The 15,381-nt window shown below is 36.0% G+C and overlaps 1 protein-coding gene across 1 annotated transcript in view; it reads right to left on the bottom strand.

Annotated features, from left to right (window-relative positions):
• The window catches only part of Il1rapl2 (interleukin 1 receptor accessory protein like 2), a 551,208-nt gene that overhangs the window by 506,225 nt on the left and 29,602 nt on the right, over positions 1-15,381 (bottom strand). The window contains exon 2 of the mRNA XM_047535288.1: positions 2,141-2,327. Within this exon, the coding sequence (XP_047391244.1) occupies positions 2,141-2,327 (187 nt within the window). The remainder of the gene's footprint in view (positions 1-2,140; positions 2,328-15,381) is intronic.

Below are 15,381 nucleotides of genomic sequence, written 5' to 3'. Positions count from 1 at the left end.
GTATTTAATGATGATAGTGATGTCTAGATAAATGAGGAAAAGGGAAGAAATAATTTAGCCTAAAGATATGAAGATGAGATAGAAGAATGAATTAGTATATAAGGAGGCCAATGACCTGGAATTTACTTCAAGCTACTATCTCTTGGGCAGGTTAAATTCCCTTCCTCACCTATAAAATTGAAAAAAATTGTCCTACTCTCTTTGCCTGGATCCTTAGCACCAGCACTACATCTTACAGAAGTGCCAATGATCAAGGCTGGGTCTTTGCAGAAAAGAATAAATAATTAAGAAAATGAACTCTTGAGCCACATTGCCTTGAATTTAAATCAAGTTTTGTTTGCCATGTAACTTTAAACAAGTTACATCTAAGCCTCCATTATTTTCTCTATTAAATGGTTATAATAGTATTCTCCATAGGAGAGTTGCATTCAGATTTCAATAAGATAATGCACAGACCAATCCTAGCACAGAGAATGGCACATAATAAGTGCTTAATAAATATGAAAGAGATAAATGATGGCATGAAGGATTACACTAGCTGGGGGTGGTGCCACACGCCTGTAATCCCAGCAGCTCAGCAGGCTGAGACAGGAGGACTGAGAATTCAAGACCAGCCTCAGCAAATTAACAAAGCCCTCAACAACTTAATGAGACCCTTTCTCAAATAAAATATAAAAAGGGCTGGGGAATGTGACTCAGTTGTTAAGCACCCCTGGGTTCAATCCTGGTGCCTACCCCGTCCCCCCAAAAGGATAACACTAAATTATAAGTCTATTTTTATGTATAATAAATATCATGGTCCTTTTTAATTTGTCACAAGATTGTCTTCACTAAGGAAAAAATAAAAGGAATATATCACAGTTCAGAACATGCTCTTGTGGTTTATCAGTAAAATCTCTCATGTGTGAATATGGAGAGGCTTCCAAATGTAAAATCATTTAAAAGCTGTGGGAGTTAGGGTTAGGTTTCTCTGGAAACTGAAGGTCAGTAGAATCCTAGAGACAACCTGCTACAGCACTTTATGTGTTGTTTGGGTCCAACAATGCACACCGGGTCTACACAAAAATTCTTCTTGGTCACCTCCAGCTGTCATATATAAAACTGTCAAACTCTGTGGCTCAAAACCAACAATGGACTGCGCAGTCCTGCTATAGAACCCCAGAGCCCCAGGCTAGCATCCAAAATATTGTAGCTGGACTCTTATAGTTGCTCTCACCTTGCCTATTGGGTCCATTCTCTACCTTTGTCTGTCCTACTCTATGCCCAGAGAAGCTGAAGATTATTGACTCTCTACCATCTTTGCCTCTGATTTTTCTTTGAGTTCAAACTGGGAAGGCAACTAGCAGAAAACCAGAGAGTAGGAATTAAGAAAGATTAAGGTATTTATCTGGCTCATTCCCTCCCTATCTTCCACCTGCACATGTTCCTTTAAGGCTGCAAATCTTTATAGGCCCTCTGTATTCTTGCTAGGTTCCAGTAATATGGATCCTTCCCCTTACCACTGTAGACCAGTGGGGTGAATTTAATAGCTTACCCTCTTGTTGGTTCCCTCAACTCTGCCTATACCTCTGTAAATGAACATTTCATTCAACTCTCCTCAATTCAACTTTCACTATGTGTAGCTTATTTCCAGCTGTTAAACCCTACAAGTGTTCACAAATGCTACACTGAACCCATTTCTCTCTGTGTTCACTACAGTGGCTTTCACAATGTAGATCAACATAACATCTAATCTTTTCAAGTACTATTACTTGTAATGATGGACCTCTCTGTTACTAACAGTAAATAATATTTATATATCTAAATAATATTAATATGTCCACCAAATAATTCTTTCATGTATTATTTAAATCTTCACCCTTATTCCTATTTGGTCTTATGAGTTGTTTTGAAGGAAGATTTTGTTTGATTTTAGCCATTGGGAGAGGTGGGATTGCTTCTGACACCTGCTGATGGAAATGCATGAAAATCAGTGGTATATAGGAGTCATATGTCTCAATTACTTGATTTTAGATCCATTGATTCTGCTTAGTGAAATATTTAATACCAAAAACCAGTAGTAAAATTTCTCCCTCTTTATATTCCCAAAGCCTACCACAGACTGAGGTAAAAAAATGAATTTGACAGCATGCTGAATTACCTTGTACCAGACAACATCGGGCTCCTGATCAGACTTTTTAAAGTCATCCATATCCGGGCAGGAGATCTCCTTTCTTTTAGTGACTTCAGATTTTTCTAAATAGCGGATTCTGCTATTGTAGCACAGGCCTGATTCATTCTCTGCTACAGTCAAGGACATTGACACCTTCATACAATATGTTGAGTTTCTGTAGGAACAGAAAAATAACAAACTGGCTTTATTGGGTGTTTACATCTTTGTTTCTACTCCATATATCAAGAGTATTGACTTTTTCATTTAGGGCTTGCCTAAAAATCAGAAAAAATTATTAAAACGACACACAGCAATTTTCTACTTCAACTGACACAGTGATATGAAATAAGATGCTAATGTGGACATCGCCAGTCATAAAGTAGCTACAGAGCTTCATAGGGGAGTTACAACCATCTACAGAATTGAAACCTAGATTTCTTTCCAAGTAGTAAATAGTGATACACTGAAAATCTAAGTGAAAACCAGTGAGAAAGTTTCTATAACTACAGCTATCATTATCTCTACTCTTCCTCCATGGATAGTCCTTTAAAAGTTATTCAAGTGATTGTTGAATTTTACCCTTGGTTTCTTAGCCAACATTTCCTTTTATAAGATATATACAGAAAATCAGATCAACATACAGAGGACATGTGTTAACTTATATACCTTTTTAAGGTGCTTACTAAGACGTGCCAAGGATCAAATTTGGGGCTCCCATAAAGAACAAGTACTAATAGAGACAATTCAAATTAATCCACCAATACTTAACCACTGTAAAGGAATTTCAACATTGAATTTTAACATTAGATACTTTAGAAACTGGATATTAATTGACTAACTCATTATGTGAGAGTATGAAAATTCTGCTTTCTTTTAACTTGGTTAGTATTTTCTCAGTAATAATAGTTCAATAAACATGTTTGATTGTTTGACTAATTTAATTAACTACAAATCAATAAATAAAATATTATGCCTTCATTTCTGGATGTATACTCCATGACTTTTCCCTACAGAGGATGTCAACCACACAAAAGAAAATTGAAATGTGTGGGGAAGGCAGAAGCAGCCTGATAAGACTGAGAAGATCAAATGTAAATTTTGATAGGAGTGTTGAATCTTACTTTATGGAGGGTATTTTAGGAGTATGTGATCTAAATATTACAGGATACTTGCTGCCAAAAAGTACAAAGTGCCAAGGGCAGCTATACAAAAACTAAGAGTTTCTATCAAAAAGTAATAACAGTTCTATAACAGATGGAATTTGCATGCCAACCACTAACTTTAAGAAGGCCCCAAATGATTGGTGCTATGCATACTCTTTAGTACTCACTCATTGAAATTCATATATCTCAAAACACAGGAGTACAGACAGCTGTGTGCATTGGGCTTATAAACTAACAAAATCTAAATGAATCCTACTTGGGAAGTTAATTAGTAAGCACCCTTGACTATGTCATCTGAGAAGAATGATGTCAAAGTACTCTAATTCTGATGTGCAGATGCAACCCAATAAACTATGTAGATTGTAGGATATTGCTTTTCTTCCTTCCTAATGTGGAACCCAAACAGCATGAATTATGCCCACTAGTATCAAATGAAAGAAACTCTCATAATCTTGACAAATGTTGGATAACCTTTTTAAATGCTATGAAGTTAAAGGGACTATGATAAAATGTCAGGAAAGAATAAAGTTGGGTTCAATCAATTTAATTCTTTTTGACCATGATTTAAATAGTTTTGTGCTAAATGGTTTCAAACTGTCTTGTTTCCAACAAAGCCATACATGATCTGGTTCATCATTGTCCTCTTTTCTTCATTCATTAAGGTACAGTCACAATGGCATTTTCTCTATTCCTTCAGCACAATATACAAACCATAGACCTATACAAACCATACACCTTTACACTTGCTTTTCTCTCTGATATTCTAACATTTGTTTATTTGATAAATATAAGCTAATTAGGGCAAATAATTTTTTGCTCTTTTTCATGACTCTATCCCTGGAATATAAATGAATAGGTAATAGAAGTTCAATAGATGTTTGTTAATTAAATGAGTAAGAACCAAGAGGTGTGTGTAAGATATGTTATCTCTGCTCTACTTGGGCATCAACCCCACAGGGTTCAAACACTTTTATTCAGATTTAGTTATATAACTGTTTGAATATCAAATTCCTAGATCTATGACCTAGATAATTTTCAATTATTCTTAGATTACCACTAGTGGAAGAATTAACCAAGTTTTGTGTGCATCTGCATATTGGCAAAAAATGGAATATATGTGCTATATCTGGGAGACAAGGAGGACTAGAGCAGTGGCAGGGGATAGAGGGAAGATAAATGCTCACGTTTTAAAAGGTATTTAATACAGAAGGAAAAGAAACACGTCTGCTGGATATCCAAAGTATTCTGAACACTTCTTGATGTTACAGACTTTAAACATACTGTTCCATGGCAATAATCCATACAAATGAAAGAGACTTACTTGTTAAATAACTTCTCATTGTTATACTATACCCCATGAAAAGAGAATTGTTCACCAGAGGTCTCAATAATAGAAGGAATAGGTAGAATGTCCAAAACCCAGAAGGAAGCTCACTATAAAATATATTTATCCCCCAGCAGAAAATGAGGTTGACTAAAGTAAAGGATAATTCTAGTATAGTGGTTTTTTTTTTAAAAAAGAACACATTTATTTGTTTATTTTAATTTTTTATTTTGTTTTAATTAGTTAGAAAAAATATCTGCATATCAGAGAAAACATTTGGCCTTTGGTTTTTTGGGACTGGCTTATTTCATTTAACATGATATTCTCCAACTCCATTTACCTGCAAGTGTCATAATTTTATTCTTCATGGCTGAATAATATTCTTTGTGTATATGTACCACAGTTTCTTTGTTCATTCATCAACTGAAGGTCATCTAGGTTTGTTCCATAGTTTAGTTATTGTGAATTGAGATACTATAAACAGTGATGTGACTGTGTCACTGTAGCATGTTGATTTTAAGTCCTTTGGGTATAAACCAAGGAGTGGGATAGCTGGATCAGATGGTGGTTCCATTCAAAGTTTTCCGAGGAATCTCCATAGTGCTTTCCACAATGGTTGCACCAATTTGAACTCCCACCAACAATGTATGAGTGTGCCTTTTCACCCATATCCTTGCAAACATTTATTATAGCTTGTGTTCTTGATAATTGCCATTCTGATTGGAGTGGTTAGATTAGAGTGGTTTTGATTTGCATGTCTGTAATTACTAGAGATGTTGAACATTTTTCCATATATTTATTGATTGGTTGTATTTCTTCTATGTAGTGTCTGTTCAGTTCCTTACCCCATTTATTGATTGGGTTAGTGGTTTCTTTTTTAAAAAATTTTTAGTTATAGATGGCACAATAAATTTATTTATTTATTTATTTATTTTTATGTGGTGCTGAAGATGGAATCCATTACTTCATATGTGCTAGGCAAGTGCTCTACCACTGAGCTATAATTCCAGCTCATACAGTGGTTTCTTAACCACTTTGAATTAAGCTTTGAACTAAGACTCACTGGATTTATTTAGCTCTTGGACCTCAGACAAGTTAATTAATTCTCTGTTTTCCCACCTGGAAACCAAGTAGTTCTTTTTGATGGATCTATTACAGATGGAAGAAAGGAGGTCTTTTATTATAGGGCTATGAGCAAAAATAGGTCCACATTCTTAATTGGAATGATTATAATGCATAACCTCTCTAGACCATTGTAAAAGGTAATTAAAATAATATGTGCAAAATAAATAATATAGTATTGGCACATAGTAGGTATTTGATAAATTGAAGCCATAATTGGAATTGTTAGTATTGCTAGCATTGCTATATATATTGCTAATAAATAATAATTTTGATTTATATGTGAGATAATAATCATGAACAACCACCAATATATTTAAAACAACACACTGTCAGCATTGTGTTAAGAAAGTCCACTGGGTTAGTAATGCTACCTGACAGGAAGAGTACAGAAGAAGTGAGTTGGTAAGGTGTCTAATACCAGAGGGTTGTGCCGGTCTGAAAGGATAAAAATATCACATTGATTTAGGCACAAAATAAGTGAATCAAGAAAGAGCAACTAAAGCACGAAGAAACTCCTAGGTACTCTAAGTACCACAAGGCCAGGACATTGAAGTCAAAGGGTTAGTAAAATTACATTAACCTTCTGAAACACCTTAGACCAGTGTCTTCTATTATAAAGCCCAGATGCCCAGACATATCTTCAGGCACAAGACATGAGACTCTCTTATGTGTCACTGTCCAACCCTTTCAAAGTATTAATGATGCAGGCTGTGCCAGCAGCACTTGCATTAACTTGAGATGGTAGTAAGGGTAAGGAACTCACCCTGGAGATGCCTGATGGGTTAAAGGAGGAAATGTTTCAGTCCTCTCTAACCCTTAACTAACCATCGACAACCTTAGGCCATTGCTGTCCATATATTTACTCCTACTCTACTGGCACATGAACAGTAGACAGCAAATTGCTTTGAACAAGCCCTAATATGATGTTGTTGATGATGACCAAGATCCTGGTCAAAGACAAAGCCTAGTTTGAATCCTGCTGTCACTATGGCTGACCTATTAAAAGTGTGATCAAGATTGTCTGACAGCCTGAGATTCAGGTTGATTTTTATTAGTCATGTAATCCAGCTCCGGCACAGTTCCCATTAAAATCTTGCATTATTTAGATTTTATTTTGAAAAATGCCCCAGGCCAGTTCTATTTAAAATATTTCATGCAACTAAGACCCCAAAAAATGTTACTTTTCTTTCATTAGGCACAATTAGAGCTATGCAAGTTTGAGGAGGTAGAATGACAATTGTGCAAGAACGGGGATTTTTCTTTATTCCTCTCCCCCTTATATATCCTGAGGAAGACAAGGAGCACATCAAGGTGTAAAGTAAACAAAGGGTCATCCCAGTGATATTGTGGCAACAACTTACAATTACTTGCATTTGTCATATTTTCAAGTAGAATTGTACCTCAGTATCCACAGAAGATTGGCTCTAGAATCCCTACCCCTTCCTGTGGGTACAAAATTCCCAGATGATAAAGTCTTTTATAGAAAATGGCATTGCATTTGTGTATAAACTGTGTACATCCTCCCATATTCTTTAAATCATCATTAGATTCATCATAATACCCAATATGACATAAATACTATGTAAATCGTTACGTTGCACTGTACAGGAGATAATTACAAGAAAAAGTCTGTATGTTTTAAGTACAGATGTAATTATTTTATTTCTTATTATTTTTGATCCATGAATGGTTGAATTCATAGATGCTAAATCCACAAATATAGAAAGTCAACTGTACTTTTATAACTACTATCTTACTTAATTCTACCAACATCCATGAAAACAGAGTAAATATTACTTAACAATAGTAAAACATAAACAGAGAGAACAAGAAACTTAATCAAGTTGATATCCTGGTCAGTGGTTTAGAGTCAAAGTTTTTTGGTTACTAGTCCCAGGGTTCCTAAGAACTTGATGCTAACATTAATTAAGGGCCAAACTAACTTGAGGTTATTCATGCCAACTTGGGGAATATGAAGAAAGAAAAGCAGATGATCAAAGAAAACATTTAAAGAATAGTATTAGTAATGTGCACAGCAAAATAATTTGCAAATTTGAAAACATTCAGTTCTGATTTGGAAGTTTTCATGTAAGCTATTTTAGATTGTAATTTATACTTTTTCTTCCAGAGATATTTCTAAGGGAAAATTTGACCATTCTTGTGTTCTTGGAGCAGAGGAATTACAGGCAAGACTAGGATTTAAAACATACATGAAAAATCAAAATGTCCCTTTCTAACCCTCATGTATAAACATGCTTATACTATAAAATGTAAAGTTTTATTCCAGAATTTGAGTTTATGTGAATTTGTTGTATCATCAAGGATAGCCTAAAAGCAGAAGTCCTAGATAAAATGCCTCAGGAAACAGCTGAAACTTTTCTAAGTGGTTCCTGCCACAGACTTATATTCACTTCAAAATACTTCCCTTGCAAATTCCAGAAGCATTTAATGAACAGCAAACTAAAATAAATTTCACTTTTTGACATTTTAAAACTGTGAATTGACTGCTATACATAACTATCAATCAATCTGTCCTTGTTAGATGAGGCTGTGTTCCTCAAAACAATAACTATGTACTGATATTGTAGCGAATTCAGGGAAGAGAAATAAATGAATAAATAAAAAACTTCAGATACTTTGATGATTTCTACGTCTTTATTTTCATTACAAAAATAAAATATTAATGAAAAATCTTTGAACTTATGTTAAAGGAAACTTTCAGAATACTGTAGGAATAACTATATAAATTTCCAAACATGATTGTAATGCATTAAAAGGCCAGGAAGGCCAAAACTGGTCAATTTATTAACATCATTATCTATGAAGAATGACAAACTTATAGAATCATTCAAACAATATTTTATCAGTTACTTCCTGTGTGTCATACTTCTTATATCCACTGAGAAGTAGATATAAACCTAATACAAGAATAAAAGTATTCATACTATTATAAGCATTTGGGAGAAAAACACAGGATCTTTTGATAAAAACTCATTTTGTTATTTTTATTCTGTAAGCCTTACTTTCAGTTTTTAAGAATTATGAAGAATTCAGAGGGTTTTTTTTCCTTTTATGTTATTTTTTATGGATCTCTGGCCTGTGAAACGTCAATAGATTTTTAAGTTTGTGTACTTTTTTCCCATTAGACAGACTGGTTTAGTAAACAAACAGTACTTGATAGAAATGTGAACAGAGGATACTTTATTAACTCTTTTTATCTTCTGCTAACATGAATAGTCAGTTTAGGCATGATACTAATAATCTCCAGCTCAGAATCATTGAAATACAATTTGCTTATAGTTCATGTTACAGTTAGTCAATAGATCAACCCAGGGACTAGGACTGTACTTGAATAGATTACTGCTGGATATTTGGTCTTTAGAGGCAAAGAAATCTATGTTCAAATTCCAGCTCTATCATGTTCTATCTACATGACTAAGCGTGTTTTCATCATATATAAATGAGATTAATAAAAGCAACTATTCTTACAGGGTTGTTATATTACACAAGTATTAAGAATTATAATGGGTCTGAGATTTTAACCTATTTCCAAGCTAACAAGTTATCCTGCCAGTTACAAGGAGATTCATGTGTCAGAAATAATAAGTAATTTCTCACAATAATATGGAACATCAGTATGTGTGTTGCTTTCCCAACCCAATCTCATAGGATAATAGAAAGAGAATCAGGAGACGCCTGTAGAAGCAATGGGCTGCAGTATAGTAGAAGAGCTTCAATGTTAGGAAGCACATATCTTTTATTATGGGTCATAAGCATATCAGCACTTTGGTCCAGAAGGAAATAGGCTCTTTTTTCCAAGGCTGTAAGCAAACCTTCCCTTTGCTTTAGGAGACATTATTTTTATCTTCCAAGAGTCTTCTCTACACAAACAACTTTGAAAAAATAATCCAGGACAAAGGGTAGTATGCTCATAAGACATGCAAAAATTTGAGAGACCCAGGACAAAATCTCTCCTAACAATTAAATAGTTCACTTAAAGCATTTAGCATAGTGCCTGGCATATACTAAGCTCTCAATAAAAATAAATTCCTTCAGCATCATCACCACTATTACCACATTACCTAAAAATACAAATACCACAAAATACCCACAAATACCTATAAATACAAATACCTACAAAATACAAATACCACATTACCTCCCAATATAAATCATAAAGTAAATGAAGATTTTTTTTCTTGTTATTAACTTTAACAAAACAGTCAATGGACCAGAATAGAGGAAGCTTTACACTTATTCTAAAAACTATTTGCTTAAGATAAATATTGTCATCAAAATGCCCTTTATCATTAATTTAAAACAAACTATAATTTATTCTGAGACTGAGCATTAAAGTCAGATAACTATCCATAATTATATATTACATATTATTTGACCCAATTCATATATAACTGAGAATCATGGAGTTTTCTAGTGATAGTTCATGTCATCATTCCCAAGGAAAGCAACTATAGTTTGTCACCTAAGGATATACAGTTAATTTGCTCAGAATTTGACCCAACGATTGATTGAAAATGTGGGTAAAGGTAAGAGGATAATCAAGGTATATTTAAAATATTTATTGCCATCACGATTATGCACACTATAATTGATTCTTCCTTTCTTATTAGGATGGAGACAATTTTAAGAATAATAATATGAAATACATCATCCCATAACCAAAAAGTTTTCCATAAATCTTTGGAGAATCCTGATGTTTCTATTAAAAACAACATATCTCTCATTCAGAAAGCCTTCCCCAACCAATTGCACTGACTCTATTCCTACCTCTTCATTGGTTCACACTTACATTACAGATATTTTCTGTCAATAAAATTGTTTCATAATTTTCCTCATAATATTCACAAAGGTTTTGCCAACTTCTCAAGTTACATTGCAAACTCTTCAGAAAGAGTTTTCACACAATTACCTACCTCTCCCCTGACTTTGTGTTGAAAACTGTATAACTAAATTGTCTCAGCATCTAATCTATCATGCCCTATGTCTCCATGATCTATTCTCTGACTTCAGTCTATGCCACCATAGCTGTCAGTTTCAGAGACCTTGAAAGACTCATCAACATTCAATATTTATATTTGCTCCTCCAACTTCACTCTATGGCCCACTATCGTTCAACTTCTGCCACTTCATTCTATTGATTTGCTGATCAGCAGAATCATTAAGAATACCTTATTAGCTGAACTGGATGACCTTTTGTTCATTAGGTTTAGCTAACAATCTAAACCTAATTCAATCCAACCTCCATACATTATTTGAAAATAGTAGCATTCATTCCACCTTCAAAATCTCTTAGTTTAAAAATAGCCCCCTACTTTTTCTACTTCTCTGACCACTTCTATTGCTTAATATTCTTCCTTGGGTTATACTCGAAATGTTGACCACTCTTCCCTAGACTTCAGTGTTTTCATCTGTTTCATTTTTTTCTCCCCATCTAACAAGCACTGGATCCTACCAACAACTGAGCACTGAAACCATCCAAAGCCATAATACATATTTCCAGTTATGTACTCTCTCTCATGTTCCAGCCTAGTTGAGTCACCTGGGTCAATTTAACTGTCATGAAGGCACTTATAAATCGAAACTGAAATTATCTGTCTTCTATAGTCTGATTTTCATTCTGTAATATTATCATGGTTAGAGGCATCATTATTCATAAAGCCAAGTTTCACCAGTCAGATACCTCTATATCATCCTCCACTCCACCCATATTTATTCCCATTATAAAACTAATTAATAAGTCATGCTAATTCTGTTTCAAAATCTGTCCTCAAGGGGGTGATGGAATAAGATTGATTATTGAGTACTGAGATATTAGATAGGAGTAAGTAGTTTGGATGTGCTATTGCACAGTAGGGTGATTATAAATAACAAAAATGTACTGTCCATTTCAAAAAGCTATAAGAGAGGATTTTGAAAGTTTTCACCATAAAAATGATAAATTTTGAGGAGGTTTATAAGTTTAACTTGATTTAAACATTATAAAATGGGTAAATGTATCAAAAAATCATGCTATCCCATTAATATATACTTTTTAAGTGTTTTTAGGAGTTAAAAATAAATTTAATTCAAAATTTAAAAATTTTGCACTCTTCTGACATCTCATCTAAATTCTGCCATAGTTCAAACCCAAATCATATTCTGCTTATGCACTGAAATAATTTTCTAACAGACATCCCTCTCTTTTGTTTTTCCCTCCTCTAATCCTTTAGTCATATGAAAAAATATTAATTTTCTAAAAATGTTTATTCAGCAGAATAGAAATAATGGCACCATACAGAGAAAACTGATTGAAAGTCTATGTTTAAATTGTTATAGAAGGATAAATGGGAAAAAAATGTTCTTAGATTAGAAGAACAGAACACAAAGAATAAAGTAGACAGCTATTAAACCACCAAAGAGTAGACACTGATAGAAAGGAAGAGATCCATAAGGCAGAAATCTTCTTGCCCTATATTCTCTCCCTAGGTTATTTCAAACCTACCAAGAATTCCATTTCTACTTCCCAATACAATATCTCCAACCCTGTTGTCTTTTCTAAGTATTAGACTCAAACTGACGACTGGGTATCTCTACCAGGTCACCCAACATGTTACCTCAATATCAATATGTATAAAGGTAAACTAACTCCAACCAACTGCTTCATTTTCCATCAAAGTCTATCTACTTAGTCCCCTACACCAGAAACCTGGGAATTTTCTTAGGCATTTCCTCATTCTCATCCCTAACATCTCTATGAATTCCACCTAATAAATACCTCTCTGGCCTGGTGCAGTGACTCACACCTCTAATTCAAGCAGCTCAGGAGGCTGAGACAGGAGGATCCCCAATTCAAAGCCAGCCTCAGCAACAGCGAGGTGCTAAGCAACTCAGTGAAACTGTATCTCAAAATCAAATACAAAATAGGGCTGGGGATGTGGCTTGGTAGTTCAGTACCCCTGAGTTTAATCCCTGGTACCAAAAAAAAATAAAAAATCTCACTCTCTGCATTCTTCTCTTCATCGCTACATCCAGCACCTCAAGTTACCTCTTGAATTACTGTGGTATCTCACTTATTCTCCCTATCATCTGCCTCTTTCACCTTTCCTCACAAGTTCAATTTCAACATTCTTTCCAGAGTGCTCATTCTGCAGAAGTCACTCTAAAATCAAAATATGAACAATGCTCACTGATGGCTGATAGATAAAGTAGTTTATATGTAAAGAAAATACAAGACAAGTATTGTAAAAGAAGGTTAAATCAGGGAAACTCTCTACCTTTCGGATTTAACTACCCTCCTAGGTAATATTTTAATGCCTGTTTTTTTCCTTGTTTACTAACTTACAGGATAAATACTACCATTTTCAATGTAGTTCATAGAACAAATTACAATGCTGAATAATAAAGGATAACTGCCCTGATTTTTCCAGGAATGGATAATGCAAAACCCAAGATAAGTGTATATGTGCATGCCTTATTCCTTTGGGATGCATCAAAAATAGGAGAGGAAAAAAAAAATGGAGAGTTTTATATCTTAAAGGCAGGCTGCAGAAAGACTCTAATATCAGGACAAATAGTGTATCATAAACAGCCATCATAAATTTTTAAGCTTAGGAGTAACATGATCATAGGAAAGATTAAGAAGCAACTAGGAATGAGGAGGAAATTAAACACAGGAACAATATTTAGAAAGCAATATGTAAATTCCCTAAGTGTAAATGCATGTCCAAGAAGTTTCTAAGGTAGTAGCAAAGGATATGGTGACCAATTTGTTGCCTACCTTTTGGGGAATTAGGTGGCTTTTTTTTTTTCAAGATTTCTCTATTGCACAACATAGAAATAAGTAGGAGGTCATTGGCCTGAGGCTATCCCCACATTTTGAGTTCTAACCTAAGCTATAAATAAAATTAGTGTATTAAAAACTCAAACTTCAAAGTATTACAAACAGCTGGGTTTGCAACAATCAAAATCTGTGGAGGCAGGCTCTCTTCACGGGGCGATCCAAGATGGCGGCCTAGAGGGAGACTGCACCCCCAGTCGCTCCAGAACCCAGGAGTTAAGAAGGAGAGGCATTGAGAGACTTGGACTGAAATAGAGCCAGAGGTGAGTCTGCCCACTGGGTAAAGCTCAGCCCGGGTGGCAGGCCCAGATAGAGGTGGCTTATCGGAGCTGGGCAGGGCAGCTAGAGTCATCCATAGGCAGCCCTGCGCACTCTGGCAGTGGGCCCCGCCACACAGCCAGCTTCTCCAGGTTCTCGGAGCGGAACTGGCCCGCTAGTGAGAGCCTTTCTGACCAGAACAAGCTCTGAGTCCCGGAGCCAGTGCAGCGCAACGTACTCCGGCACACAAGCAGCTTCAGGGACCAGGATAGGGCAGCCAGAGACCTCCCCAAGTAGCCTGGACCCCTGTGGTGGGAGGTGCCTTTCAAGTCTAGCTTCTCAGACCAGACCGCCCAGCGAGAGGTTTTCTACATAGAACCAGCCACAAGTCCCCGAACCAACGGAGAGTTTCGATCTGCAAGCAGCCTCTGGGATCAGGGCAGGGCAGCCAGAGACCTCTTCAGGCGGCTCTGCCCACTCCGGCTGCAGGCTCTCTTCACGGGGCGATCCAAGATGGCGGCCTAGAGGGAGAATGCACCCCCAGTCGCTCCAGAACCCAGGAGTTAAGAAGGGGAGGCATTGAGAGACTCAGACTGAAATAGAGTCACAGGTGAGTCTGCCCACTGGGTAAAGCTCGGCCCGGGTGGCAGGCCCAGATAGAAGTGGCTTATCGGAGCCAGGCAGGGCAGCTAGAGTCTTCCCAAGGTAGCCTTCCACACTCCGGCAGTGGGCTCCTCCCACACGGCCAGCTGCACGGTGCAGGCCCACAGTGAGAGCATTTCCGCACAGAACCAGTTCCAAACCGTGGAACCAGTAGGGGGCTAGGGGCAGTTTTCTTCGGATGCACTGCTTTATCAGATTCCTCCAAGACATCAGGCTACTGAAGGCTGGGAGGTGATACACTGGAAATCTACCGGGACACTATAAGCCAATAGCGGAAAACTGCAATATCTCAGGGTCCCACTGACAGCTGACCAATATGAGAAAACAAGGGAAGAAAATGTCCCAAACAGACCTAGATACTACATCAATAAAACCCAATGACAGCACAGCAGAAGAAATGTCAGAAAGGGAGTTCAGAATGTACGTAATTAAAACGATCAGGAAAGCTAATGAGGAGATGAAAGAGCAAATGCAGGCATTGAAGGAGGAGATGAAAGAGCAAATGCAGGCATTAAATGTTCACACCAATCAACAGTTAAAAGAGCAAATACGGGAAGCAAGAGATCATTTCAATAAAGAGTTAGAGATACTGAAAAAAAAACCAAACTGAAATACTTGAAATGAAGGAAGCAATAAACCAAGTTAAAAACTCCATAGAAAGCATAACCAATAGGATAGAACACCTGGAAGACAGAACCTCAGACATTGAAGACAAAGTATTTAATCTTGAAAGCAAAGTTGGCCAAACAGAAAAGATGGTAAGAAATCATGAACAGAATCTACAAGAATTATGGGATATCATGAAAAGGACAAATTTAAGAATTATTGGGATTGAGGAAGGCTTAGAGAAACAAACCAA

Source organism: Sciurus carolinensis, chromosome X (genome assembly GCF_902686445.1).
Source record: "Sciurus carolinensis chromosome X, mSciCar1.2, whole genome shotgun sequence".
Lineage (NCBI taxonomy): Eukaryota > Metazoa > Chordata > Mammalia > Rodentia > Sciuridae > Sciurus > Sciurus carolinensis.
Note: the sequence above shows the minus strand (reverse complement) of the source record. Positions and strands in the feature narration are given on the sequence as shown.